Source organism: Anabas testudineus, chromosome 21 (assembly GCF_900324465.2).
Source record: "Anabas testudineus chromosome 21, fAnaTes1.2, whole genome shotgun sequence".
Classification (NCBI taxonomy): Eukaryota; Metazoa; Chordata; class Actinopteri; order Anabantiformes; family Anabantidae; genus Anabas; species Anabas testudineus.
The window spans coordinates 1,008,707-1,036,524 of record NC_046629.1 but is presented as its reverse complement, the minus strand read 5'-3'; the positions used below and the strand labels follow the sequence as shown (position 1 = coordinate 1,036,524).

Genomic DNA, 27,818 nt, shown 5'->3' with positions numbered 1-27,818 from the left:
CTTTCTGTGTTGAGAACAACTGTAACGAAGCAAAACAATTTCCCTCTGGGATTAATAAAGTTTTTTGAATCTTGAATTTTGAATGATGAATCATGTTGGTGGACTATGTTTGGCATGATGAGGTAGCACACGTTATTAAGATGGAAATGTTTAAATATCATGGCATACTGCTAGCATGGTGTTTGACCTAGTTGCTAAAATCAGGTAATAACTCTGCTGGTTGGTTTGGTGGAGGGTAAAGTTGGAGTGGATACTAGTTACTAACACGAGGAAGCAGAAGACTTTAGGTGGTTTATTTTAAATTTGTACCTTAGTCTGCAACTATGGCTCGCTTCTGAACATGAGGTAGAAGAGGACTGACTGTTTTTTATTATCAAGACTGGGTATGATTGCGTTGTGTGTGTGTGGATGATCATAAAGATGGAGCCTCTCTCGGAGGTTGTGGTCCCACCTCAACAAAACACCAGTTTCTGAGAAGCTGCCCACTTGACCCGGGAGGATAACCGAGGGTGGTTGGATGACAAAGTAGGGTTGACTCTCAGGTAAAATTGTCTAACAATTCAGTTTAGATCTGATCTCAGATCAGGAGGAATAACGCTTGGCTTGTTGAGTGTACCATGGCGTCCAGAGGAAACTGCAAAATACTTAAATACTTCCTTATTGTCAGGTCAGATAGGTTATGGCTGGAGAAGAGGCGTTTAACTGTGTTGATACCTGTCAATACAACTGCAGTACTTTAACCTAAATAAATTAAATTGGATTAAAACATTATCTATATTTTCATTTAACCATTTTCCACTGTACCTGAGACTTAGCTGATGGTCTCAGTGTTACAGTTACTGAGTTACTGACAGATGTAGGCCCTTCTGGTTTTTAAAGGGGATACTTTAGAAGACTCTACATTATAATACAAATCTCCCTTTAGGAGCATTTGATCTTATCTTATGTTAATGCTCAGTATAATTAATAAAAGGTGACTTTATAAAAATGTGCATATAATATGTACTATAAGTGAAACTATCACAGGACCTGAAGTGATGCTGATCATCAGAGCGGTGTGATCGGTGTGGACAGTATTGGCATGTTTGTTTCTTATCTCTCTGTGTGTTTGTGTCTGACTGGGCATTCCTCAGTATGCAGATAGAAACGTGACAGTGTGTGAATGATTCAGAGATGTCAAGTGAGCTCATGAATAATAAACAGGACATGCATTCAGCGGTGAATATTTCATGGTGTGAAAGTGAGCAGAAATGCTCACAGAGTTCAACAGTCACTATCTGGAGAACAGTAACAGTGAGGTTGGTGTAATGTTGCTGATGTCACCACCACAAATTAAAATTAAGATAAGATGATGGGCGTTCATTCTTAGAGGCTACTATCTGACAGTAGGAGTCTCTGAGACTGAAGCTGGGAAATGGTGAGAGGTGAGGAAAAGCAGCAGCAGCAGTGTGAGGGAGTGTTCAGGTCTGTGATGGTACATTACATCCACAAACACACAGCACCTGGAAACACAAACTTCAAGATGTGAAGGAGACAAACAAGTGATCAGACTACAGACGCTACATCGCTCGAGGTGTCGGTGTGTTTGGATTTCAGGTTAGTGCTGTGCTGTGGCCCATTAAACATATGATCTTCCCTGGATAAAGTGTGTGTGATAGTGGAAATCTGATGTGCTGAGACGTTAGCAGCACTTTACATAAGCTCTGAATCAACTTGCTTTCTCTTCTTCTCTGATGGCTTGAACAGGAGTCTGCATCATACTCGTAGCAGGAAACTCAGAAAACCTCATTTCTCAAACAAAGGCTGAATTTATTAAATCTCATTCGTCATCATGGATTGATGTGAAACGCTTGTTCTACAAAGACCCAAACTGTCACTGGAAACAACAAATAATTTGTTTAAATGTTACCAAGACTAGAAAGATGTTTAATTAATTAGACCATCCTGTATATCTGTAGAATGAATGAGCTAAAGTATCAGAGTACAGAATATAAAGGCTTTACTTGTATGAATGAAGAGGAGTGATCTGCTTTTCTGCATGAAACAAACAAGGCAATGCAGCGATGATGTTCCATGTCTTTATTAAACCCATCCAATAAACATTCAAAGTGCTGTGGAAAAAGTAAGTGAACCCACAGAATCTATGTTGGGTTGGGGTGTGTCATGATGAAGAAATAATAAAATCCAGATGATTTCTGCCTCAGTCCGTCATTTCATAACTAACATCTTTTTAAAAATGTTTTCTTGTGAATACTATGTTCGCACAACAACGAAGTCTGAGACAGTGTTTCTGTTGCTCCATCTGACAGTTGTAGAGAGATTTCAGCCAAAGTGCTGAAACACGAGCAAGATAAATCTTTCTTAAAATAAACTCTTGAATGCTGCTGCAGTGTGAAGCGATGAAGCAGCCTCCTCATCTTGTCATAAGCCTTCACTTCATCCACAATCCCCCTCCGTATCATCGGGGACCTAATTCTGCCTGCAGGATCTGTGTGTGCGTCCTCGTGTTGATCTGTCTCTGTGAGGACTTGTTAAAACTAGTAGAAGCCTTGACAGTGAGGATATTTGATCTGGTTTTTCTTCTACAAAGGGCTGTTGGAGCGTCGAGACCTGGTTTTAGGTTTAGGATCCTGTGGTCTGATTGTAATAATTATTCTATCCACTTGTGTGACTGGCTACATGTTTACCGACCGACCTCTGTCCACTCTTCACGTGAAGATTCATCATTTTAGCGTAGAACACGTTTATCTGACTGGAAGAGTCCCTGAACTACACGACGAGGTGTGTAGCCATTAATGAACAGTCACTGATATGATTGTGTCTCAATTAAGTCTGGATGTGTTGTGGGGCTCAGTTGGTTTCCTGGTGTCAGATGTGAATAATGGTGATTACTGCAGAGCAGAGTTGGCTGACAGAGAGGGGGACGTGTCCGGCATACCAAGCACTCAGCACTACAGTATGGCACTGTGGAAAGATATCCAAGACTGTCATAGTTAGTCTGATGGAACCCCGACCACACCTCTTCTTTTTTCACCAGTGATCAACACGTGTTGATGGACAGTTCAGACTGCACCAACAATCCCAGTCTCAGCCCCACACCCACTGTGCTGTTTCTCTGTGTGACCTCTGCTAATAATTATGGGTGCAGCTGGATTGTGGCCTGTCAGACAGAGCTGAGGCCTGCTGAGCGCTGTCAGTTTGTTCCTCTGATGTTTTCCATGTGGCTTTGACAGCTCGGCTCTGCACAGGGGCGGGAAACTGGTAATGAGCGAGATGCCAGCCCACTAACACACGAAGGCTTCGTGTGTGTGTGTGTGTGTGTGTGCAGAGTTTGGTGTGTTTGCAAAGATTAAAAACTGCTGCTGAAAAGTTGTTAGTGCAGATGAATCAAACCGTGTGTGTGTGTGTGTGTAAGCAGCTCTCCCTGTTGGACAGTCAGCTGGGATCATGTCTTTGCTTCTTAATCATCCAACGATTTCTCTGGTTTTGCGTCAGCTCTCCTCGATGAATCATCACCACTCTCAGGAATGTTTTTTCTGACTTCTCTGTCATATTAAATCTTAACTTTCCATTTTTCTTTTCTTCCACAGTCCGCCTGTGAGATTGTATGAGCCCATCTGTTCCTCCGTCCACCCCTCCATCACCCAGAGGAAGGATCTGATGAGAGGACTGCAGACAGACGAGAGGAGAGACCACCTGCTATGGCCAGCGGTACATACCTACATACCATAAGTATTTCACTTTCAAAGTGACCATATTATTATAAGACAAACCTGAGTCCAACATCTCTTGAGGAAGAATGTCCTGGCTGATATCATACGTGAAACATGAAACACGTTAGTACAAGTCAAATCTCCATCAGGATGTTGAAACTCGGTGAAGACGTGAACTCACTGTTAAAAACTGAAAACACCTGGTAGCTTAGCAACATTAGCCCTTTTCCACAATTTGAGACAAGTTTCTATTAAATCCTAAAATAAGGCAGGTATGAAAATTTGCCTTCTAGTTCAATCAAAATGTGTTTTCTGTGATCTGATAGCAGAGTGGATCTGATTTTAATCTCATACTTGTTGTAGTTTCTGTCCTTTGTGGTGTCAGTAAATATGGTTCTGTGATGTTTACATGTTCAGCTATGTCCATAGTAACATGGAGACGACCATGTTACAGAGTCTCAACTTCAGAAACAAAACGAGATTTTAGATTCGGGTCGATAAACGGTGCTCACTCGTGTGTGTTGTGTGTGTGTGTGTGTAGCAGCTGATGGTGTAGGGAGTCTGGGTGCAGAGCAGAACCACCTGAGTGTCCCCGTCACAGATCACGAAGCCTGGGCCACGGCCATGAACAACCTGGGCATCATGCCCGTGGGCATCAGCGGACAGCAGCTGGTTTCAGGTGCAGTAACTTCTAATGTAAAGTGGAACGTGTGCATTTTTCTATCTTCACATATTCTTCATCTCCCTCCATCATCCCACAGTCATGAGTTTTAGCAGTGACACAAATGTAAAAAGTCGAAACCGAGCTAGAAACAGATTTCATTAGATACACTGAGTGCCCTTCTGTTGCCCAAATATAAGCGACCCTGGATCTTTGTGTGTAAACTAAGTTCTACAGAGCTTGGTGAAAGCTGGTATGCAGGTTTCACAGTGCAGCTTTTCCTCTTAGAGAGGCGCCTGTAATGGGGTCAGAGAGGAGGCGCAGCATCGTGCAGCGTCTCTCTTTCTTCTGCTGAATGTAGATTTGAAGCTTCTGTCAGAGCTGCTTTTAGGGGCTTAGTTTAAAATCACAGTCTTGTTGGACTCGGACAAGTCTGAGCTGCCTGGACACACAACAAGGGATATTTAGAGAGAAGTGTTTTTGGGAGCAGTTCAAGGATTGTAACGTCATGAGCAAGGAGATAATGGACAAACGCTGCTACGGTCCACAGGTGGTAATTCTACCTGTTAACTACTGAAGTCCTAATGTGTGGTGGAGTCGAACTGTTACAGCTGAAGTTAATAATAATAATATTATATTCTGTGTGAATAGGTAAAAAATATTCTCTGAGGTTTAAACTGAGCAGTTTCTTCAATGAAATTCACCTGGAGATCAATTAGAGTCTGAAACGTCTGTGTTCTACATTTTAGTTGGGTACCATCATTCTGAGGACATGTAGTGTTCTGTTTGAGGGTTCAGGTTCGGGGTCAGGTTCCAGTGAGGGTTTGTAGCTGTGGTGGTTTAGAGAATGTCAGTCTGGGTACAGGACTTTGACTTCAGGCTTTTCATTTGAGGTTTTACCCACTTTTATCGTTAAGTGGGCACTGAGGGTGCTAATAAACATCCAAACAGACCGTCACTGTCTTTAAATCTGCCAGAGTGGAAATGCTTTGAATATGTTATTAGATAAGACGCAGACAGGGAGAATACTTTTACTGCTTCAGTGACAGTACTTTTACTGTCTTTGGTCGTAATACCTGTAATACAGTATGAGTGCAGTGTGTGCAGTATAGTGCAGTGCGTACAGTATGACTGCAGTACGTGCAGTACGAGTGCAGTATGAGTACAGTACCAGTGCAGTGTGTAAAGTACGAATGCAGTATAGTACAGTGTGTACAGGGCACTATAGTACACACTGTACTATACAGTACTATAGTGTACTGTGCACTATAGTACAGTGTGTCTACTTTGCTATTTGAATGGGAACAACATTAATCTCTGCGTGGACCGACTCAATTTTATTTTCTCCTTCTTTGGGTTTAATTTCACCTGAGAATCTATTTCTGAAATTGTTTGTGGGGATTTGTCGGAGCGTCGTGTGTCTTTCTACTATGTAAAAGCTCAGGGGTTTGTTGTTGTGTAAGTGCTGCATTGTGTGGTTTAATAAATGAGCACACTGGGAGATTTGCTGAGTGTTTCTGTGTTAAGCTCAGAATAATTGAATGGATGGATTTATCTGAGGTAGCTGCTGTAAGGAGGGACAGACGGCACCAGAGACTTATTCCTGTGGACCACAGTGGACACGGACATGATGACACAGTATTATTACAGTGATGATGTGATACTGAGAGGACTCCACCCATGGAAACAGCTGCAACTCTCCTCCCAACTGATATGTGTCTGTTAAAGGTGCAGTTCACTCAAAATCTCAGGAACACGTTTCCACTTGGTTCTGACAAAGTTTTCTCTTTACTTACTATACAGTAAGTGGCGGACGTACTAGTACTACACTGTAAAACACTCATTACTGCATCTAAAATTAAGTTACTCTAGACACAGTGTGTAAGAACGTGTACTTGAAGTATTACAAGTATAATAATGCCACCGGCTGCAGTGACTGTAGTGTGACAGACAGTGAGGTTTTAGTGCTGTAGTTGTTGAGGTTTGAATTCTCCTTCTTTGTGTAGAACAACCAGGAAAAGCAGCAGCTGTAAAATGGTGAATCACAAAAAGAACTGGATCCATCGTGTCATTTAGAAGAAGAGCTGTAGGATTTTTTGAATGTGTCCACTAAATTCTGAGGCCAGTTCAGATTTTAGATTAGACTGAGGATTAGATTCAGTTCTTATTGACACATCTGGGTGTGACTGACTTCACCTTTAGGCTAATCACAGCCAGATGTTCCTGTCTGGTTCTAGTGAGAAACAGTCTCTCAATAATCATAATTAAAGACATAAAACCTCCTTTCTCCTTCTCTTGGCTCTGGTTTTCAGCTCTCTCCTCACTCTGTGTGTCTTTCATTTCTTCCTGACGTTTTTTCCTGTGTTTCTGTCTCTGGCAGACGCAGCAGAGCTCCGAGCCAGAGAAATGAACCTGGCTCCAATCGTTTTGGCTCTGGGAGAAAAAGCTGCGAGCACAAGCAGCTCCGTGTGATTATGATGAATGTGTGGCACCGAGATGTGTAATTTACCTGTCAGGGTTATCGCAGACGACGCTTTAATGAGTTTTACTAAGAGCTGAAGAATCTCAGAATGCATCCTGGCTACCTGTGCACAGATTTATGGAAGATCACCTTTCCAGGTGTTTTCTCCTTAATGAAGAGTTTGTGGCTTTTTCTTCTGCACAGTCTTTTACTGCTCTGTTGCCCACAGCACGCTGGAATCTAATGAATATGTTAGGTACCGTGCTGACCCAGGAAAAACTGCTTTAAAACCATTTGTCTTTAAAAATTGAGCACTTTAGGAAGATTTCACAGGAAGTGCAGTAAACTGATCTTGTTAATACGCTTACAGCAAACAGAAAGACTGAGGGGGGGGGGGTGAACATGGGTGCAAAACCTTTTACCAAATAACCATAGGTAATTAAATATACAAAACTAGTGAGGTGTAAATCAAGGCCCAGTAGAGCAAACATGTCCAACTCCAACATGATCTGCTGAGTTTGACGTTTCAAGTACACTAATAAAAAAACTCACCCCAGTGGGGAAGAAGCTCCACTGTCAACTAGGGGTGGGACACTAGTTGGTGATGCTCACGGCAGTAGTATACGTCTAGTTCACCATCACGTCTCTTTTACTGGTGTCCAATCAGCAACGTAAGAAGAAACTGGGCTGTCTTTCTAATCAGGGCCACTATAGGAGGTAGAGGCGTGTTGTCAGTCTCTGTTCTTCCTCTCTGTTCCTAACACGCTGCCGTCTACACTTCCCATGAGCTTCTGCTTGTCTCAGGAACAGGTTTTCTGTGTGCTGAGTGCTCAGGGTGAAAGCTTTCACTGTGGATCAGCGGAGTGTTCGATCAGTCCTCCGTCCTGAGCAGCAGCACCAACATTTATTCCTGCTACGTTTCTATGAGGGTTGGTCCCTGTGTGACGGCTTCCCTCGCCTCCAATTTCACTCACTTTATTCTCCCCGCTGTTGTGGGTGAGTGGGCAGCAGTGGTGGAGGGGTGGGGGTTCTGCTGACGTTGGGTTCCTCCCCCTCCCTTGTTATTGCAGTGTTGGAGATGGGAACATGCAACGCTGCACCACCCTGCTCTATTTTCCTCCAGACAGCTGAAACATTGCTGCTGTCGCCGCTGTCCCCTCGTTGTTTATCTTCTCCCTTCCCCTTCACGTCCTCTCTATCCTGGAGAACAAACCGTTTCTTCTTCCCTCCCTCTCCTGCCGTCTTCACCACATTTCTCTCCTCTTTTATCTGTGCTTTCCTCTCCCTGATTTATGGCTTTGGATAAATTCTGTATTACAAAGATGGAACACGTGGGGGAAAGAAAGTCAAACGTCCAGCGATCACATATTATTTAGTCTTGTTTCAGTCCCACAGACCTGCACTGCTTTCATCATCGATTTGTACTCTGGTTTCTGTCCCACCTCATTTGTTAATATCTGTGATGATCTAGAAATTCCATATCTAATGAGATGGATTCGTTTTATGAGAAAACAGTCAAGCTATTTTTTAATGGGGCTCAATTTAGAAAAATAAAAATGTGCCAAACAGAACTATTGTTTCTCTATTACAGAATCAAATGGTGACATCTCTTGGAGACACGACCACAAACATACTGATGTTCATTACCATGATGTCATAAGCTAATTAGTGATGTCATTAGTTATGCAGACACTGATTATTGGTCAAAGTGTTGGACAAATTAACATGTTGACCAACAACATCAACAAAGTTGATGATTTAACCTCTGGGGAGTACAAACACAAAATCCATCCAGCTGTTGTTGAGATATTTCAGCTTGGACCAACAGAAAGACACAGTCCACATCGTTGTCCAGTCCTCAGTTGTGTTACCTGTTGTCGTTCTGTCTGCAGACTCTCTTTGTATCCAGAGGTTCGACACCGGGCTCGGACTCATCGCCCCAATAAACCCCATGATGGCGGGCATCAGTCTGGTCCCTCCCCCGCCTGTAACCCCGGACATGCCAGTCATCAAGGAGATTATCCACTGCAAGAGCTGCACTCTCTTCCCCCAGAACCCCAGTAAGATCCCACTCTCTCTGTGCTGTGTGAGTCATACCGAAAGGTTCAAACCAAGTCAGTCATAGATGAACAGAAGAACTGAACTGTGGAAATCTAGAAAGTGATGAAATGACTGTGATCAGTGAAGTAAAAGTGTTTTTAACTGGATTGATTATTAACATGAGTCTGAAAACATTCAAACAGTTTCACACACATTGACTTTATGTTCTGTTCAGATGATTCAACCATTTACTTAAGATGATGTTAAACACGACTGTATCATTGTTCTTAAGACTTGCCCCCGCCATCGACACGGGAGCGCCCCCCCGGCTGCAAAACAGTGTTTGTTGGAGGTTTGCCGGAGAACGCCACTGAAGAAATCATCAGGGAGGTGTTCGACCAGTGTGGGGAAATCACTGCCATCCGCAAGAGCAAGAAGAACTTCTGCCACATTCGCTTCAGTGAGGAGTTCATGGTGGACAAGGCCATTTACCTGTCAGGTGAGAGCGCGTGCACACACACACACACACTTCATTTGTTGTGTTGTTTATTGTCACACAGTGTGCTGTGCTAAGTGAATTTACTTAGGGATCAGAGAAAAGCAGAACTTCATTCAGAATCTTAATCATTTTAAGTTTTATCAGTGTGACGTCAATCCAGCGACTGTTGACTGTACGTCTGTGGCCACACTTCAAACTGATCACAGAGAATTCAGCTTCAGTCTGAGTATGGACAAATATACTGGAACTCTGTTTTCTCTCCTCCCAGGGTATCGGATGCGTATTGGATCCAGTACCGATAAAAAGGACTCAGGGAGGATCCACGTGGACTTTGCCCAGGCCAGAGACGACCTGTATGAGTGGGAGTGTAAACAGCGTCTACTGGCCAGAGAGGAAAGACACCGGCGCAAAATCCACGAAGAGCGGCTGCGGCCGCCGTCTCCTCCTCCCATCGTGCACTACTCCGAACACGAGGCGGCGCTGTTAGCAGACAGGCTGAAAGGTGAGAAATGGCACCATTCAAGATTTCACTGGGGGGAAAGTGTCCTCATGTCCCCCGTTGTATTCAGGACATTAAATAAAGTCCTCTGCTAAGGCAAATGTTGAAGTTTTTACTGGTGGAGGCACATGTTGAGTTGTTTCATGACTTCTAAGCTTCTCTGGTAGTTTAAGGTACAAATTGTCCAAATTGTCATGAAAGAAAATATCACATTTAAATGTATTGGACGCTTTTATCCTAAGTTGAACCCCGGTCACTATCCAGCCACTAATGAGTACTCATACATTTGATAGGATCTGCAGAGAATATGCGTGTACTTTTACTGCAGTAGGACTGTAAATGTATGACTTCTTTACATTTGTGTGCTGGTACTTTTACTGAAGTGATGTATCTGAGTACTTGTTCTGTAGATATCAGATGTGATCCTGTGTTGATGGAAAACAGCAGACTGACGTGTCAGCTGTCGTCATGGAAACGGTGTTTTGAAAATCCCTTATCAATCACATTAGTGTGATGTTCATGTTCAGCTTCTAAAAGCTGATTTAAAGGTCGCTGGTAACAACAGTCGGTGTGTGTGTGTGTGTGTGTGTGTGTCACCTGCTGAAACAACAGAACAAGTGAATCTTTGAGGAAACTGAACAATTACTGAGGTTTATTTTCTTTGTTTGAACAGATACAGACAGTTTGTGTTTGTCTGAGACACAGCAGAGCTGCAGGACTCCGGACTGTGTTTGTCTATGTGTTTAACTGCTGCAGTTATTCCAGGTTGTCAGAGACTCTAAACAGTAAGTGCAGCTTCACTTCTGCACGTCAGTGATGTGGCGATGGGGTTCATCTTCAAAACACCTGCTTCTCAACAGGTTACAGGACTAAACAGGTCATTTCCTGAGGATTTGTGTCTTTGTGCTAAATCCTCAAACTCAGAATCACAGAATCACCAATTTCTGTGTTAGCAGGAGTCACATCTTGTTTTTTCTTTAGCTTGATTAAACATCATGGTCTTCTGTTGAAGGATCCGTTCAACTACAGGTTCACATTAACAGATAAAGGCAGACGGGAGGCACTGGTCTGTATACTAATGTACTGGATGTGAAGGGGAGGAGAGGGAGCGTGGGAGCAGAGGTGTGGATGAGCATGAAGCAAGTGATGGTGTGAGTGGTGAAGGTCAGTCCTCCTCCTCCTCCTCCTCCATCTTCTGTATTTTCTCTGCAGCTGATTTTTGTCTCCATGGCTGAAATTGCTCCAGTTTTACTGTGAACAGGCTTAAAAGCAGCTCACCACTCAACACTCCTGTTTGAGTCAACTAAACATCACCGTGCACAGCTCGTGTCTTCACTCTGCTGGATCCACATATTTTCTGTTTGAAGTAACCTGAATGTTTCGTGGTTAATATTAGCAAAACGAAAAATACACTGAAAAAAGTAGTAATAGCTCAGATTAGAAGCTTAGTAACAATACTGCAGTAGGTGAACGTAATACTTGGTATCACACTCGCTGTAGGTCTGATTTACTACAGGCTGTCAGAGGATGCTGCAGCAGCATCTGTAACCTGTTGCTGGGCAACACGTTACCACCAACACTGGGAATCTGATATTTCAAACTGGCTGTTTGCAGGAAGCTCTCACAGATCTTTAGAAATGATGCCTGAACTACCATCTGACCCCTGTGCACCACAACATTAACATCAGCTGGTGCTGATGGATGTTCAGGTTTTCACCTCTACACCTGAAGCTGTTGGTTTAACAGAAAGACGAACGTCTACCTGCCGGTGACGAGTGTTTCTCTTTGTGCAGAGACCTGACAGGCTGTTGTTCCTGCAGAGTGGAGGACCAGACAAAAAGCAGCAGTTCAACATGTGATCATAATAATAAATAATAAATAATATTGATCCTCTTGGGGAAAATGTGGTTGGACAGCTGCCAGACAGTACATGTTGGCGCTGCTACAGGGTTTCGGTGTCTTGTCCAGGAACCGGGAATTGAACCACTCACCCTGGGGTTGTAGACGACTCCACCAGCTGAGCTACTGCCGCCCCAAATATTGATGATCATGAAGTAAAGCCTTGTTCCCTTCTCTCCCTCACCAGCAGCTTGTTGCTCCATCCGTCAACCCTCTGCCTCCTCTAACACCAACATAAACAACATGTTTTCTCCCTCAATACTCTTTTGAATTCATTCTTCACCTCAAACGACAGGGGAAATAAATTTCCATTATTCCTGCACTCGTCCCCGTTCAGCAGCGCCTCATTGTGCTCGCTGTAATGTGACTGTAATCTGCTGCAGAGTATGAATGGGGCTTTATCAGAGCGGGGAAAGTGTCTTCTTACAGGTTGTGTTGCAGCGGGTATTGAGCTCATTAAATGCTCTCTAATTCACTCTGTTCTGCTGTCGTCCACGGCTCCGTGGCACTGCTCAGTTATTATTCAAATGGAGGAGAACGCACTGAACGCAGGCCCGCAGAGACTCAGCACTTTTTATGAGTGACACTGAATGCAGCTCGTGGTTGTGGTTGAAAGGTTGAAAATCAAAAACGCCTTTTGTGTTCAGTGGCTGTGGCGTGATGCACAGGGCCGTGAACAGTGAGCGCCCAGAGAGGAGGAATGAAATCCTCCCTGGCTGCTCTGTTAGTTTAGCCTGAACATTAGAGGTCTGATGAAGCAGCTGAAAACTCTTCAGTCACTGTTTGCTGAACCAAGACACAGGAGAGGGATTCAGTTTACAGATTTCAACGTGGTCCTCTCCAAATCCACCAACCTCTCTGACAATATGAATAAAAAGTTCAACCCCAGTCTTTACACTTACAAACAGCAGCAGCTCTTTGATTTCAGTAAACTGGTTGCTGCTCTGCTGCTCGTCTATATTTCAAACCCAACCTTCCTGTGAATACATTTTGTTCTCACAAACCAAGACACTTCTACAGTTTTCCTCCATGAAGACTCAAGCTGCTTCTTCATTTGAGTCATTTAGCATCTTCGTACGAACACATGAAAATAAAACGATATGAACCAAAGTCTCATCACAAATATCACAAAATAAGCTCCAGCATTTCTTTTTCTCACTCAGTGTTTCATGTCCTGCTTTTGTAAATCAGTTTAAATGGACGTTTTGTCCTGGAAACAAGAAGCAAAGTCAGTCGACTCATCTGTTAGAACCAGACGTAGGAGAAATAACATGAAACACAGACTGAACTCCAGGAGTTTCCCATTAAATATGTTTTTACCTTATTACCTTTATGTTTGTCGTGTGTGGACATGCTACTATAACCCAATAGCTAAGTAATGTTTGTAGTTTTTAATTGGGCTTTATTTTTAATAGTTTTAAAATTAAATTAAAAAAGTTACTTACAAAGTTGCATTGAAAAGATCAATTAATAAAATAATGATCAGGTTTGACACAGGACAACGTTAGTTTTCCTGTAGCACTGATGCTCTCAGGATATAGAACATCGGGTTTCTCTAAATCACTGTTAATCCATTTGAATTTATTTTCTGGTAAATCTCCCATCTTCAGTAGCTCATAGAGAATCTTCATCTTGGTGAATAGATGTTTGTTGCTCAAATGCATCTTGGGAGTCGTAGTTTCTTTCCTCGACGTGAAGCTGGTCTGATCCGTTGTTCTGCTCCAGCTGAGTCACGTTACAGTGTCTGTGGAACCGGTTTGGTTCAGATCTTTCTTTTTTAGTATTTGTTGTATTGTTGTATTTTGAAGAATATAGATTTTCCTAATAAACTGCAGCAGAGCTCCAACAGAATTCCTTTTGACAGCTGGTACTGGAAGAATCCCTGGTTCTGACCCACCAACCTGTTTATCTGTGCCTCACACCTTTTTCCTCACAGATGACCATAAGTTCAGTGAAGCCACGGCAGTTCTGTTCACCTGGATCGATCGGGGCGAAGTCAACCGTCGGACCGCCAATCACTTCTACTCCATGATCCAGTCGGCCAACAGCCACGTCCGGCGGCTGATGAGCGAGAAGGCTCAGCACGAGGAGGAGATGGAGCGCGCCAAAGAGGCGTTCAAGAACGCCCTGCTGGCCATTTTAACTCAGTGTAAGGGGACTTCAGTATTTGAACATGTAGTAACAGACACGTCACCTGTGGGAAGTCTTCACTGTGATAACTGTGACTGTGCAGTTATTCAGGTAAGGTCATGACTTCCTGTTCACTGCTCCATGTCTCGTACCAGTCCATCATTTCAGGGAGAAAGACTTTGACAAATGGATAGTGGAACGAAAGATGCTGAAAAGTCTTCAGTCATCAGTCGCCTCTGAAAGTACTGGAACGAAAAGACGACTTTATTTTGCTGTAAACTTTTAATTTAGATCGAATAAAGGATTTGATGATATGTAGACATCTACACATTAAACAACACAGAAGATAGAGCTTTAATTGTTACCTGAAGTGTAGTGCAGTGTAGCAGAGCAGGTAGCTGGAGGGTAGAGCGGCGTAGAGGTGTGTACATCAGATTCTCTGTGACCTTTACCTGCATCTTAAGAGAAACATAGTTCAGGCTTTAGCGTGCATTAGCCTTAGCTCGTTGAACCTCGTTAGCTGCCAACTCAGCACATCAGAGCTGGAGTTGATAAAAGATAAGTGAAAGATACCAACTCCAAAAAGCCACTACATGAGGCTACTGAAGCCAGAGTAACATTTGCATTGTGTGCTAGACAAACGTGAACTGCTCTGTTCTTTAGTTACTGGTTTTCTGCACACAGCGGCTGTAGTCCTGGTTACAGCTCCTCACTCTGCTGCAGGGCGAGCTGCAGATTACCGAGTGCAGACCATGAAGCCATTTTCACCACATCCATTTTAAAGCCTGCCTCGATGCAAGTCATTTAGTCTGCGAGGATCTCAGCCCAGTCTCCATGACAACACTTCCCCATCCGTCTCCCCATCAGCTTCATTATCTTCAGCTCGCTGTGAGCCGGTGGTTAGGTCAGTGGCTCAGACGTTTCAGAGTCAGCCGTGTGACAGCGCTCTGACCTTTTCACAGGCTGCTGCAGAAAATGCCAACACACAGCTGCTGATTCCAGCCATGCTACCGTTTCTACATTAAAAGCAGCATTAAGTGATATTTGACTGCTAGAATGCTTTTACCCCACCTATCAGAAACCCTCTGTTTGGCCTCCCCAGCACAGCCCCTCTCTATCTGAGCATCTGTGTTCCAGTGTGTAGGTTAATCCACATAATGGATCATTAAAATTTAACTCATCCTGTTTCTAAATCGAAATATTCGCCATCAGTTCCGTGTGTATGTTGTTGTGTTCATACATGTGCTACAGAGGGGTGAGTATAGCGCCGTTCCAGCTTCTGTCCTTACACTGAGAGATGTTCAGAGAAAGTCCTGAGCACAGTGAGCAGACAGTGTTGTTTGAAATGATCAGGTTTGGCTCATAAAGAAAACACAGCTCAGAGATCAGAACAGTACTTTGAAAGGCAGCATTTGAACACAGAGTTGGTGGTTTGACCTGTATCCTCCACATCACATCAAAAATGTAATATGTAACATGTAATATGACGTGACAACACTCGTGCAGTGTAGAAATCACCATCCACTCTGGATAAATGTTGCCTTTGTCAGTCGTGAAGGGAGTGAAGCTGCAGGTGATGAGATGTAAGTACAGAGCTCTGTCCAGGAGAGAGACCTGCACGCCACAGACGTGCATCACACCCGTCACATGCACAGGCTCGTTTATTTCAACCTGGCTTAACTGGTGGTTAATGTGTTAACTCTGCTCTCTGTGAGTCGTTCCTCTGACCGTAAAGAGAAAAACCGCCTGGATCGACATCCTGGGCAAACTGAGGAGAACTTGCATGAATAACATTACAGAACATCAAACATCATTTAGAGTCTGATTCAGGATCTGCACTGCTCCTGGTCCTGGTCAATGTGTTGGTCAAAACCAGCTCTGCCTGACTCTCACTGTGCAGCTTTTATTGATGATAGGAACTAGTTGACGCATGACTTTGGGTATTTTTTCTCTGCAGATAATTATCCAGCAAAACAGCAGCGTTTTTACTTGGTCACCAAAGAAATATGATGAAGTTAATAAAGAGTTCCGGACTGTGGAGTTCAGTTACTACAGAGCTGCTCGTGCTGCTTGTCCCAGTATATATGAACAAACTGGAGTCAGTTATCGAGACTCAGTCACATCAACCCTCAGGAAATCACCAGGTTGAAATAAACCACATTTATCCACCAGTGAGCTGCTGACATATAAATGTTCTTTTTCCATTTCTTAAGTAAAGTTTTTGACACTGTTATGTTCTGATCCTGTTTTCCTCATTGGCTCCATTAGAATCTGCAGCCAAATAGCAAAAGTCTCATTTGTACTGAATGTTTTTCAGACTATTATTGTGAATTTTTTGAATTCACTCAGACATTAGAGCTTCTCTTTAAAGGAACACTTCACTCATTCTGTCGTCGTCTGCTCAGTACGTCTGGACTCAAATTCACAGGAGCAGCAGCAGGTTCTCAGGTTGTGTCCTTGAAGCCCTGCAGCATCTGAAGGCAGCGGGACACACACATCGATACGTGTGCAGCCTGTGATTTGAGAAGTGCTGCATCAGTGAGCAGCAGCATGACACACAGCTGTTCCTCTGCGTTTACCTTCATTACATCAAATGTAGTTGACACAGGCTGCTACAGAATAATATTAAACGATGCTACACACATCCTGTGTGCCGTGAAACACTCGGTACAGGTTGATTTTGCTCATATGAGGTATCAAGATGAACTCTGTTAACATGTGGAGTTGTTCCCACATCACACAGGAGCAGGATTTCCTTTTGAACTCTGGTTGATCAGAACAGGTCTGGACCTGACGCTGTGCAGCTCCTATAGACCACGGACAGTTTAGTGACCTGAGCGACTGATGACCCACTTGTCACTTGGAGTGAACTGTTCCTTTAATCTGAATGAGTTTCCCTCAGCCTGTGCTCAGTGTGTCCGGTCTCTCCTCTGGCTGCTGTACGAGCCTCAGTCGGCGCTACAACGCTACATAAATGGCTTGTTTTGTCTTGCCCCACCCCTCCTCTTCCTCCCTTCCTCTTCTTCCTCCTCCTCCTCCCTGTTCACCCCAAAGTCGAGCAGATCACCGCCGTTTTCACCGCAGCCACCAGGCAAAAGGCATGGGACCATTTCTCAAAAGCACAGCGCAAGAACATAGACATTTGGCGCAAGCAGTGTGAGGTTGGTACACCTTCTTCTGTTGTTTCCTCCCCTCCCCCACCCGCTGCTTTCTTCTCTGCTGTCACTTGTGAGTCCCCAGGAGAGCGCTGACAGACGCCCTGTTTGTGTTTCTGGATGCTTCGTCCTCACAAACAGAGAGACAGATGGGGCCCTCTGATCGTCTGAGTTTCTGCTTTCCCTGCAGCCCAGATGGAAGCAAAGATCTGACGCCTCCTCGAAAGTGTGAGGCGCTGCTATGGCAACAGTGGTTTCCAGGGTTAAGTCTCTGATTAATTATTCATCCAGAGTTGGATCTAGAAAACATGAGACAGCATGAGAGTGATGAGTGTGAAGGAGGGGGGGATCTGTCAGGAAGCACCCAGCAGCAACACGGGGGCCTGACGTGGAGCACGCTGTAGCTCTGTGGGGGCCAAATGGGAAAATTTCAAACAAAGGGTATCGCTCCACTTCCTCTTCTTCAGCCTATATAACACAGTCACATGTAGCAGTAAGCACAACGTGCAGCCTGGGTGTCCACACAGTAACCTTCATTAAAAGGGAACAGAACTGTTTAATGGATTTCACTTTACTCCTGTTTTTAATTAGTTGACATCTTTTATCCAGTTTGAGTTCAGTAGGATAATGAATCTGTCAGTATCACCATATATACAGTGTTTTCTTTTGGGGGGGGGGGTCTAAAACACTGTGCAGAGCACAGCATGCTGCAGCTCCGCCTTTAGGTGGCTCGTATCTGTGGTAAGTCTGTATCTGCACCCTCGGCTGACAGACGAACAGATGTGATTATCAGTGGCAGCTTCTGTAGAAGCGATGGGAGATAAAGCAGCAGGCTGACGCCGCCCTCACTCTGATTTCTTTATAAATACATTTTGTTCATAAGCGCTGATACAACAGATACATTTCAATATGTGGATGAACTGTTTCTTGATGAATTTAATTCAGACTTAAAGAACAATCGGTGATTCACAGCAGAGTTGGAACACTTGATCTATCAGTGAACTGACAGGAAATTAGTTGGCAGCTGTTTTTCTGTTCAGCAGATTGTCTTTCTGCCAAACGTGCCGAATTTCTTTCAGTCCCAGCTCCTCTGTTCTCAGTGGTTTATGTTATCGTAAAGTGAATATCTGACTGATGCAAAGCTGTAAATTCTGGGTAAAATAAGAAACCAGTATCAAACTTCACTCACTCTGAAGTAACAGAAGCATCAGATCAGAAAACACTACCTGAAGAGCAGAGGCCGGTGTATCCACGTAACGAAGACTTCACTGGTTACTAGACCAACCAGTGACACTGAATATGCAGCAGGTGATTAGACATCAATCAATAAAGTATTTATTCAAATTAAAGATAAGATTCCTCGTCCACAGGCAGCGCCCTGCAGTAGACAGGTAGTCATTCATCCTGCTGCCTTAGGAACAGTGAGACGAGCCAGTTGAAGCAGAAGAGAACAGCAACTTGTTAGTTACCGTGTTTCTACCCAGCGCCCAGCGTTTCACCTCCTGCTTCACTACAGAACATGATAAAGACGTAGTTTTACTGTTTATACAGTAAAATGGCAAACATGGTGCTGAGCACTGTCACTGTGTCTGCTGATGTTTCAGGAGCTGAGAAACGCTCACAGTGAAGAGATCATGGGCATCAGACGAGAGGAGGAGATGGAGATGTCGGACGACGACTCGGATGAGAATCCCTGTAAGAAGATGCGCGCTGAGGAAAACGGTACAGCAGATCAGAAATCATATGATCATCATTTAGGTAAAGATAAGAATCAGATTGACGCCTTGTTCCTCTCCTCTCTTCCTGCAGGAGTGTGCGAACAGACTCAGGCCTCTCTGAGGGAGGAGAACGACTCTCTGCGTTGGCAGCTCGATGCCTACAGGAACGAGGTGGAGCTCCTGAGGAAGGAGCAGAGCAAACCCGGCCGTGCAGACGACGACCACACTCATACTCAGACGCACACCCACGGTCCTGAGGCTCAGATCCAGCTGCTGCAGCAGAGCATGCACAACATGCAGCAGGTTGGGTTCTGATGTTGTACAACCTTCCAGAGACTGGACCTGGGTTATCGCAGCGCTGCGTCTGCTCTGATATTTATTTGAGCTGAGTCCGTTTGGAGCTGAGAGGAAAGTTGGTGACATGAAGTCTATTAGAACAGAACAGAAGAAGTTTTGGGACTTCACAATGTCAGAAATAGAATTTCACTTTTTGAAGGAGCAAAGTCAGTGTAGGAGGCTAAATCCATAACTCAGGTTGTGCTCTGAACACGGAGGGTCTGTGTTGAGTCACAGCTTCTCTGTCACACTCAAACATTCAGCTCCATATTCAAAGTTTAATTAGAGATGTGTTTAGTTGGTCGAAGGTTGGACAAACCAGTGTCCTGTTATTGTCCACCTGTGTGTGCTTCAGTGGAGCTGCTGCTTTACTTCACTTTACTTTCCCTGAACAAACAAGTAAAATCCAGCATCAGTACTGAGCTCTCCCATAATTCCTCGCTCCACTGATTTCATAAAGCTTTGTTAGAGCGCGGAGCTCGTTTGCCACGAGTTAGCCTGATGTGACTTGACTTCCCGTCTTTCTCGATCTAAAGTGACAGCACTGATAGAACGAGGCGCATTAGAGACACCCGCAGACACACACACACACACTGTGCCTTGATGACTGGTTGTAAACGTGTTGCTTAGTCGACTTCTAATAGTGCGAGAACGTCACGCTACTGTCGCATCTCGTTTGTCAGCTGCTGTTGTTTTTGTTCCCTCACTACAGACGAGGTGCAGACACAAACAAAATAAGCTTTACTCAAATAAATATTTCCTCGGGTGACTTTATTACAATAGAATGATGGAATTAAATAATGAAAAATGTACAGATGTAGTTCATTTGTTGTTATGAAAGACCGTGACTGACCCAGCTGCACGTTGAGGGCGACTCTCAGTATAAAGTGACAGAGCAGTGGATGTGGGTAAATGGAGTCACCAGAATAATTTGACATGAACGCAATCACTGTGAAATTTGTCACAATATTCAGTGACAGCTGCAGCCTCCAGGCAAACTTCTGTTTCCTCCTCATCCATTAAGACACGAGGCAGCGTGAACACTCACTGCTTCTTCTCAGCATCAGCACAGCTCAGTCACACGTGATCCACTTCTGCACACTGAGGGGTGCAGCTGTCTGCGTCCAGATACTGCATATGCTAATTGTTCCGATTGATTTCAGCTTTGGATGTTATTCTGTTCTTAGAGCACCTGCATTCTCGGTCATCTAACCTCAGATGCTTTTAAACAGCTTGTTTTTGGTTCAGTATGTTCGATCATTAATTAGTTTTAAGTTATTAATGGTGCCGTCTGCCTTTCACACCGACACCGCTGCTTCTACCTTCTCGCAATTTAGAATGAGTTGAAAACGTAGGCAGATAAAATGGGTCTTCGTGCAGGTTCGACAGGGTCCGTAGCAGGCCGGTAGCGAGGCAGGCAGCTATGAAGTGGTACAGGCTGGGCAGGTAGGTCCAACCAGTAAACGGACTGGAAAACAGAAACTGGCTGAGTATAAAGAAAATCTGGGAAATTTTTAGAGGAACAGAAACTAAGATGTTGATAACATCATGAGTCCTGGACACAGAGGTCCCTGCAGATTAGTAGGATCAAGATGTTAATGAACAAGAGGCAGGTGAAGGAAATGTAGAAATGGCATTTTAAGATCATTAAGTCACTGAGATCAAGTGTGTGTGTGTCTTCCAGCAACTCCTAAGTCTGCAGGAGAAGCTGTCGAGTAAAGAAGCTGAGCTGGAGCAGGCCAGAGAGGAGCATCACTCCCTGGAGGGGGAGGTGCTCGCCCTCCGAGACAAGGTGAGTCCTCCCAGTCACGAGGGCCGTCCTCCACATAAACCAGAAACCTGTCTATTAATGGGAATAACGATCCCAGTAGGACTGTGAGAGCTTAAGATAACGCTGCTATGTCACGTTAGCCTGCGTCTCCAATTCAGCACGAGCTAGAACAGCAAAAACCAGTGAGTCAAACCCGGAACTCATGCTGTGTAATCTGAGTAATAAACCGTCTAGTGATCATCCAGCTTCATCTTTTTCTTCAGACTATATAAAATATGACGCCTGCTAACATTTGTGCTCACAGGACTTTTCAGCCACATTGCTCAGTCTCGGTGCTGCAGCTCCTTCATGGTCTGTAAAACAAACACACAGGGATGAAGGAGGTTGAAAGGACAGAAAGGCTGCTATGGCAACAGCTCTGCCAGGATGTTATTGTGTGTGAGTGTGACCTGAGATGTGCATGTGCGTGTGCATGTACTGCCTGTCCACAGGCTCAGACCTCAGCTGCAGGTTCACTGCAGCCTCTGAACGAGCTGAAGCCTGATTACAGGACGTGGTTCCTAACGCTAACACTAAAATTCTGAATGTGACCAAGTTGTATTTAAAATAACTGAGTGTTGTTATATGAAAGTTTTTCTTTCAGCGGTTTCAGAGAAACATGAAGGCGACAACTTACTGGGACACATCTTCACTCTCATTCATCCTCATCACTCAGTAGTTGAACTGCTCGGTGCACCTACAGTCGTACTGTACGTTGAAATCACTGCAGACTCTTTTCTCGGTGTCAGAATAATCTCAAATGCTTTTTACATTCACTCAACTTCACCACAGCGCAGCTCGTTGCATCAGCATTGTTGCAACAAAGGAGAGAACTGAACTGGGTGTGTGTGTGTGTGTGTGTGTGTGTGTGTGTGTGTGTGTGTGTGTGTGTGTGTGTGTGTGTGTGTGTGTGTGTGTGTGTGTGTGTGTGTGTCTACGCTCGCTGCTCTTGTCTTGGGTCAATCCAGGTATTTTATGGAAATTGACGTGAAGTTTCCCCCCAGTCTGTGTCTATTGATTCTTTTACGAAAGCTTCTATACTCGCTCGGCTTTACATTAGAAAACATGCGGGAGATGAATAAAATATCAAGCTTGAGGTTTTATTTTGGTTTGAAATAATGCATCTATCAATACACCTTCCTCCTGTAGGTAGAAGAGTGAGGGGGAGAAATAAAATACATATATTACATCATATTTCCACAGGGTCGATGGTGGACCAGCTCCGGCTCGCTCGATGCTCATTTCTTGGCTAAACTTTTTTAGCATGTGACAAATGTGTCTGAATCTGCTTTGTTCATCTAGAAAACAGTAAAACAGTTTCACTGCGGCTGACCCCATTTTTCTCCATGTGTCTCTTTAGCTGCTGAATCACAGCAGGGACAGTTTGGACGGGACCAACGGAGAGCTGCATGAAAAGGTGAAAGTGGGTCATGGAGAACTGCTGTAGTGGTTTTCAAGCTACAGCTTTTTCCTGTTTGTGGTCAGATATCATGGTTATCTGTGAAACTGTAAATAGACTAATTAAAGTGTTGCAGTAGTGTTTGTGTCTCTGTGGAACAAGCGGCTCTTCATACTGTACATGTATGTTTTCCATGTGTGTTTCCACAGGGTGTGAACGGCTGTATTCCTTCATTGTACCACAGCAGAGAGAGGAGGAGTGAGGCTGCCGCGAGAGGGGGGGTCGCATCAGAAAAAGAGGCTCTGCTTCTGGGTAAATATGACCAGGTCATGGGTTTGGTTTCAGAAATCAGGAAGAGTCAGAAACCTGAACTGTGACTCGTCGGGTGCGTTTGGTTACTTGGAAATGAAACGACTCTCACCAAGAAGCTGTGGATCTGCAGAGAACCAGGAAACAGTCAAACAACACTGTCGTGACAGAAACTGGATGTTTCAGTCTAAAAGAGAAGATTTTAGTTCAGTGACATTAAACATATGTTCTCATTACATTCCTGGAAACGTACTCGTCATTCCAGGAGGTCTGTACACCTTTACCAGTGGTTCCTCCAGTGAATGTTTGAGTGTCATTCTTGCTGGGGGGGCATTTAGTTTCTAGTATCTGCTGCTTCCAGAAACCTCTTTCAGGACAGAACTCCAGGTGGATTATGAACATACTGGGATTGTAAAATCTGCAGACTGTTGCACTGGATTTCATTTCCAAAGAGGCTGAGCAGTTCTTCATGCTTTGTGCTCCCTGGGAGTGTTAGTTGACCCCCACTCTCTACAGAAATTAAGTGCGGGCTTGACACTTCAAACACACACACTTTCTTGTGTCGGGGGGTTTAAAGGACTTTGAGCCAGAACCAGTGAAGCAGACTAAAAGCTCAGGGCGCAGAGGAGGCTGAAACACAAACAGCTTTCTTCTTTCCTTTCTCCGCTCACAAACTCTTCTCTCACTGCAGCTGCTCTGAATTCACTTCAGCTGCTTTCGTCCTCTCTCTGTATTTGTACCGAAGCTGCTGCTGTGTCCAAAGCAGAGGAGAGCAGGAGCAACAGCAGCACATTTATCTCTATTAGTGGCACCAAGAAAATCCAGATATGAAGGAGAGTGGAGGTGGGTGCTCTGTCTTCCCCCTGCTGCTGCTGCTGCTGCTGCTGCACATTGGTTTACATCGTATACAGATGCACGCGCATAGAGATCCTGTTGGTATAAGTTGATGCAAGGATATGATTTCCATACTGCGAACATATTGGTGGAGTCTGACAGTAAAGCCTGCAGACACCATTGGTGTCATCTGGGGACTAAAAACTGTCTGTGTTTTAATTTACTGTTAATGTTCCGAAGTTGCAAAAGAGCCACAGTAAGAAAGTGCTCTGTGTGGCTTTATTCAGGTGAAGCAGGTGAAGACGTGATAAAAGCACTGATGCTACATGTTTAGAATCATCTTACTGGCTTCTTTCTCTATTTGCAACTACAGCGTGATCCTGCTGCTGAAAACAGTTGTCACCAAACAGTTTTTAATCTAAATCTCAGTTCATGTTAATGACTGAGGTCAAATCTCCAATAAAGCTGAAGACAGACGGACAGGTCGGGGAATTTATGCCTCACCTTTATTCTCCAACCATTTGCTCTGAAGAGGTTAAAATGCATTTGACTACACAGTTTAAACCATTTTATTATAAAAATAAAATTAGCCCCCCAGGTGTGTTCAATATCGGTTTAAATCCAAGCCACTGCAACCCCTCCCCCACCCTACAGCTCTCCTCTGGTGCCACTGTTCCATGTGAGCAGGCCTGCTGGAAGGAATTGAATTAGGCCTGCCTGTAATTGCCAGCGTTTCGCCACATAAATCAGGGAAATAAATATTGGCTGTGCCGGGTCCTCCAGGGGACGCCACTCTATTTCCTTATCCCCATCACACCACACCACACCCCCACCCTCCCTCTGCATGGCTGCCTGCTTTTGGAGGACCTCTCAGAAGTAATCAAGTCAGGGGTGGTTTGTGCTCCAGCCAGCATTTTTTATGGAGCCGCTGTGCCGTCAGGACGCAGACCGGCTGCTCTCTCTGTTAGCCTGGGTTCTTAAATCACTCAGCACTGACAGAAAATACAAAATCTACAGTGAAAAGCAGCTTTACTCTGATTCTCTTTCAGAAATCAAGTAGTGAGTGTCTGAATAAATTGCAGTCCTTTTTATATTTTAGCAGAGTTTTCAGAAAATGTGACTAAGCTCCTCTCGACTGGTCGACTCTCCAGTAACGAACAGAATTACCGCGGCCAAGATTAGATTCCCATCATGGTTTTCCGTCGTTCCGTCATCTCATCTTCTTCCGCTCAAGTCTCTAGTGTCTAGAAAACACATTAAGAAGTCTTGGGAGGAGGGGACCATGTATAGAATCCAGTGATGAACTGCATGTTTGTGCCTTAACAGAAACGTTTCCACAAGGGGGCGTTGAACTCTGCTTCACCTACATCAGCATTTATTCATTAAGTCCGTTTTAATTGCAGCTTCTTTTCTCCAAACAGCAAATAAAACCATGTTTTGTTCTCTGCTGCTCAGTGTTCTTTGGTAAAAACTTAAAGCTTCGATTCTGCTGCTAAACATTTCTAATGGAGCTCAACGGTTCCTTCAGCACCTGTCGTCTGATGACCTCTCTTCTTCTCTGTAGGCATTATCTCGACCTTCCTCCACGTCCATCCATTCGGAGCCAACCTCGAGTATCTGTGGTCGTACATTCAGAGGCTGGACTCAAAGGTAAACAGCGCTCTGATCTACTGGTTTTAAAAGAACTCTCAGTGTAAATACTAACAATATTAATATTTTTAATATTACAGATATCACTCACATGATGCATTATGGGATGTATTTACAGTTGAGTCTTCCAAACCATTACTCCTGCCTTTCTGCATTCCTGCATCGTATTTAATTCCTGTTCTCTCTTCTCAGGTGTCGGCGGCGGAGCTGGAGCAGCTCATGGTCCGTCTGCCCAGTATGTTCAGGCAGGAGCTGAGCGGTGTCGGTGCAACTCTGGAGAAACGCTGGAAGTTCTGTGGGTTTGACAGCCTCAGTTCACTGTGACGCAGGGAGAACGCGCATGCACACTGGGAAAACACAGCAACGTGAACAGATAGATGAACACGGCCTTCAGTCTGTGTGTGTGCGTTCGTCCATCTTAAAATCACACAGTGGAAACTGGAAGTCTTCAGACTTCTGACACCGACTCGGACCTGAAAACACTTCACAAGGAGTTTTACCAAAGTTGGCATTCACATGTTTAATGATATGATAATGATAAACTTCTGTTTCAGGCCAACCTTCCTTCCTTCTGTACACAGCATCCATCTGTTCTTCAGCAGCCACAGTTGTCATTTGGCAGATGTGTTGTGGACACTTGGATGTGGACAGACCGGACCTTTGGTTGCTCTGTAACTTTTTCTATCATCGCTGTTTTTAGATGTCACAGCGGAGCTGCTGTAACCTTAATATAAGGATTTGAAGGAGTCTGTTCGCCAACGCTGTATTTATTAGCCATGTTGAAATGTCGTCCTCAGTCAGTATCTGACAATAGAAACTGAAACAAAGACCTGTGAATGACAATATGAGGCGTTCATCTGCTTCACTGCTGTAGTTTTGTTGTGGAAGACAAAATCAAATCAAATCAAATGAAAATGTGGATGAAAACGGATCTGTTCCACAGAGACGTGAAGGAACAACCAACATGTGTAAACACAGCAGACACACAAACACACACCAGCTTGAATGGCAGCTGATCATGTCCTGCAGCTGGATGCAGCTGGATGCTGTGTACAGGGTCTGGCTTCAGATGAGAGGAGTGTTTGTGGCCTTGGTTGTCACAACTCATCACCCACCAATAATAACTGATGATTTATTCCTTCTAATGCACAGGCACCCATCCACTAGAGCTCTAGAAGACATGATCTCCTGCCAATGAAAGTCATTAAATTGGAGTTTGACCTCATGTTACATGCAAAAACACAGCTGTTCCTGAAAATCATTTACGATGGGGACAGCTTTGCCGTTAGAGCTGTATTTCTTATTTCTTTCTTACTGCCAGACGTTTTGGATAAAGACGATGGAGGAAAGTCTCCAGACCTCTACCAGCTCAGACCTCTATCAGACATCACGGATGATTTGGAGGTGGATGAGGGACATATCTGGGGAAAACTGTGAGAATGTTGGAAATTAAATAATGTGCTTTATAATGGATGTAAGGGGGAGGAGTAAACGGAATGATCCTGCTTAATTTATTTCTTTGTATTATATGAAGATGTTCAGTGACAGCAGCAGACTGAAACGTCCTGCTGCCAGAGATGTATTTAAAATGAAATGAAAGCAGATGAATTCTGGTTCTGAGTGTTTCTTGTTCTAATATGTACAGTGGCGAAGGAGAAAAGAAGATGTTAAGTTGTGTGACAGTGACAAGGAGAGAACGTGGAGGATAAAGACGCCACGTGTCCAGTCTTCTTGGTACCAGCTTTATATCCTGATCTTTAGTGTTAGAACAGGTTCAACTAAAAATAATGATTACGCTATTTAAAGCTGCACTTCCATCTAGAAGAGGTTGTTTTTCATTTTGATAGTCAAATGTCACATTTCCACCTTAACACTGAAGAATCCAGCTCCACAGGATGAAGACTAATACTTCATAATCCCACAGCTGCTGATGTAACACAAACGTAACACTCACCTGCTCATAACGGACTAGTGCTCTGTGTGGATGTGTGTTTAGGTTGATGTTAGGGGTAAGTAGCTGGGTTTAGACATTTCCATGTGATGGTTAAGGTGAGGGGGAAATATGTGGATGAGTGTCTTCAAAGCTGAAGAAGAGTGTGTGTAAGTGTTTATACCACTCAAAATGGGCTCAGCTTCCTTTTAGGTGCATGTCCACCTTCAGAGGGCTGCACAGACTTTTCAAAGACTTTGTGTTTAGGTTAGTGTTGGGGTTACACAGTGGTGGCTGTAGTTAGGCCAAGAGGAAATGGAACACACTCTGCCAGTGAACGTCTTTATAAAGACAGCTGTACAAACGTGGGCATGTGTTCATCCTGCTCACACCATGGGGCGAACAGTACATCAACAAGTCCCCATAAGTGAATCATTGGTTTTAGGGTGAAGACTGGTTTAAGAATCAGGTTTAGGTTAAATTTGGGGTTTAACATTCAGCTGCTGTTGTGATAGTTTTATAGTTAGTGTGTGTGTGGAGGGGGTAGACTAACTGAAATCTAGGCCAGAGCTTTCTTGTGTCAAACAGGATCTGTGGTAACCCAGAGACTGAATGAATGAATTCTCTTCCTTCTTACAAATCTCTTTCAGAATTATATAAATTAATTCTGAGGAACCACTGACTCATTCAAGCTCATGCACAAGAATTTAAACTATCCTTTTTATATGCTGCAGTTTCCGCCACTGCAGCTCCTCCCTAGCCCGGAGTTCCTCAT

The 27,818-nt window shown here is 44.1% G+C and overlaps 1 protein-coding gene across 1 annotated transcript in view; it reads left to right on the top strand.

The window, feature by feature from the left end:
• enox1 (ecto-NOX disulfide-thiol exchanger 1) overlaps nucleotides 1-26,713 on the top strand; it is a 48,214-nt gene extending 21,501 nt beyond the window's left edge. The window contains exons 4-17 of the mRNA XM_026376987.1: nucleotides 3,591-3,711; nucleotides 4,255-4,392; nucleotides 8,728-8,895; nucleotides 9,168-9,374; nucleotides 9,643-9,876; nucleotides 13,709-13,921; nucleotides 16,957-17,063; nucleotides 18,662-18,779; nucleotides 18,867-19,078; nucleotides 20,796-20,903; nucleotides 22,282-22,338; nucleotides 22,530-22,632; nucleotides 25,028-25,113; nucleotides 25,306-26,713. Coding sequence (XP_026232772.1) covers nucleotides 3,702-3,711; nucleotides 4,255-4,392; nucleotides 8,728-8,895; nucleotides 9,168-9,374; nucleotides 9,643-9,876; nucleotides 13,709-13,921; nucleotides 16,957-17,063; nucleotides 18,662-18,779; nucleotides 18,867-19,078; nucleotides 20,796-20,903; nucleotides 22,282-22,338; nucleotides 22,530-22,632; nucleotides 25,028-25,113; nucleotides 25,306-25,437 — 1,893 coding nt within the window. The 5' untranslated portion in view covers nucleotides 3,591-3,701 and the 3' untranslated portion in view covers nucleotides 25,438-26,713. The remainder of the gene's footprint in view (nucleotides 1-3,590; nucleotides 3,712-4,254; nucleotides 4,393-8,727; nucleotides 8,896-9,167; nucleotides 9,375-9,642; nucleotides 9,877-13,708; nucleotides 13,922-16,956; nucleotides 17,064-18,661; nucleotides 18,780-18,866; nucleotides 19,079-20,795; nucleotides 20,904-22,281; nucleotides 22,339-22,529; nucleotides 22,633-25,027; nucleotides 25,114-25,305) is intronic.
• The last annotated feature ends 1,105 nt before the right edge of the window (nucleotides 26,714-27,818 follow it).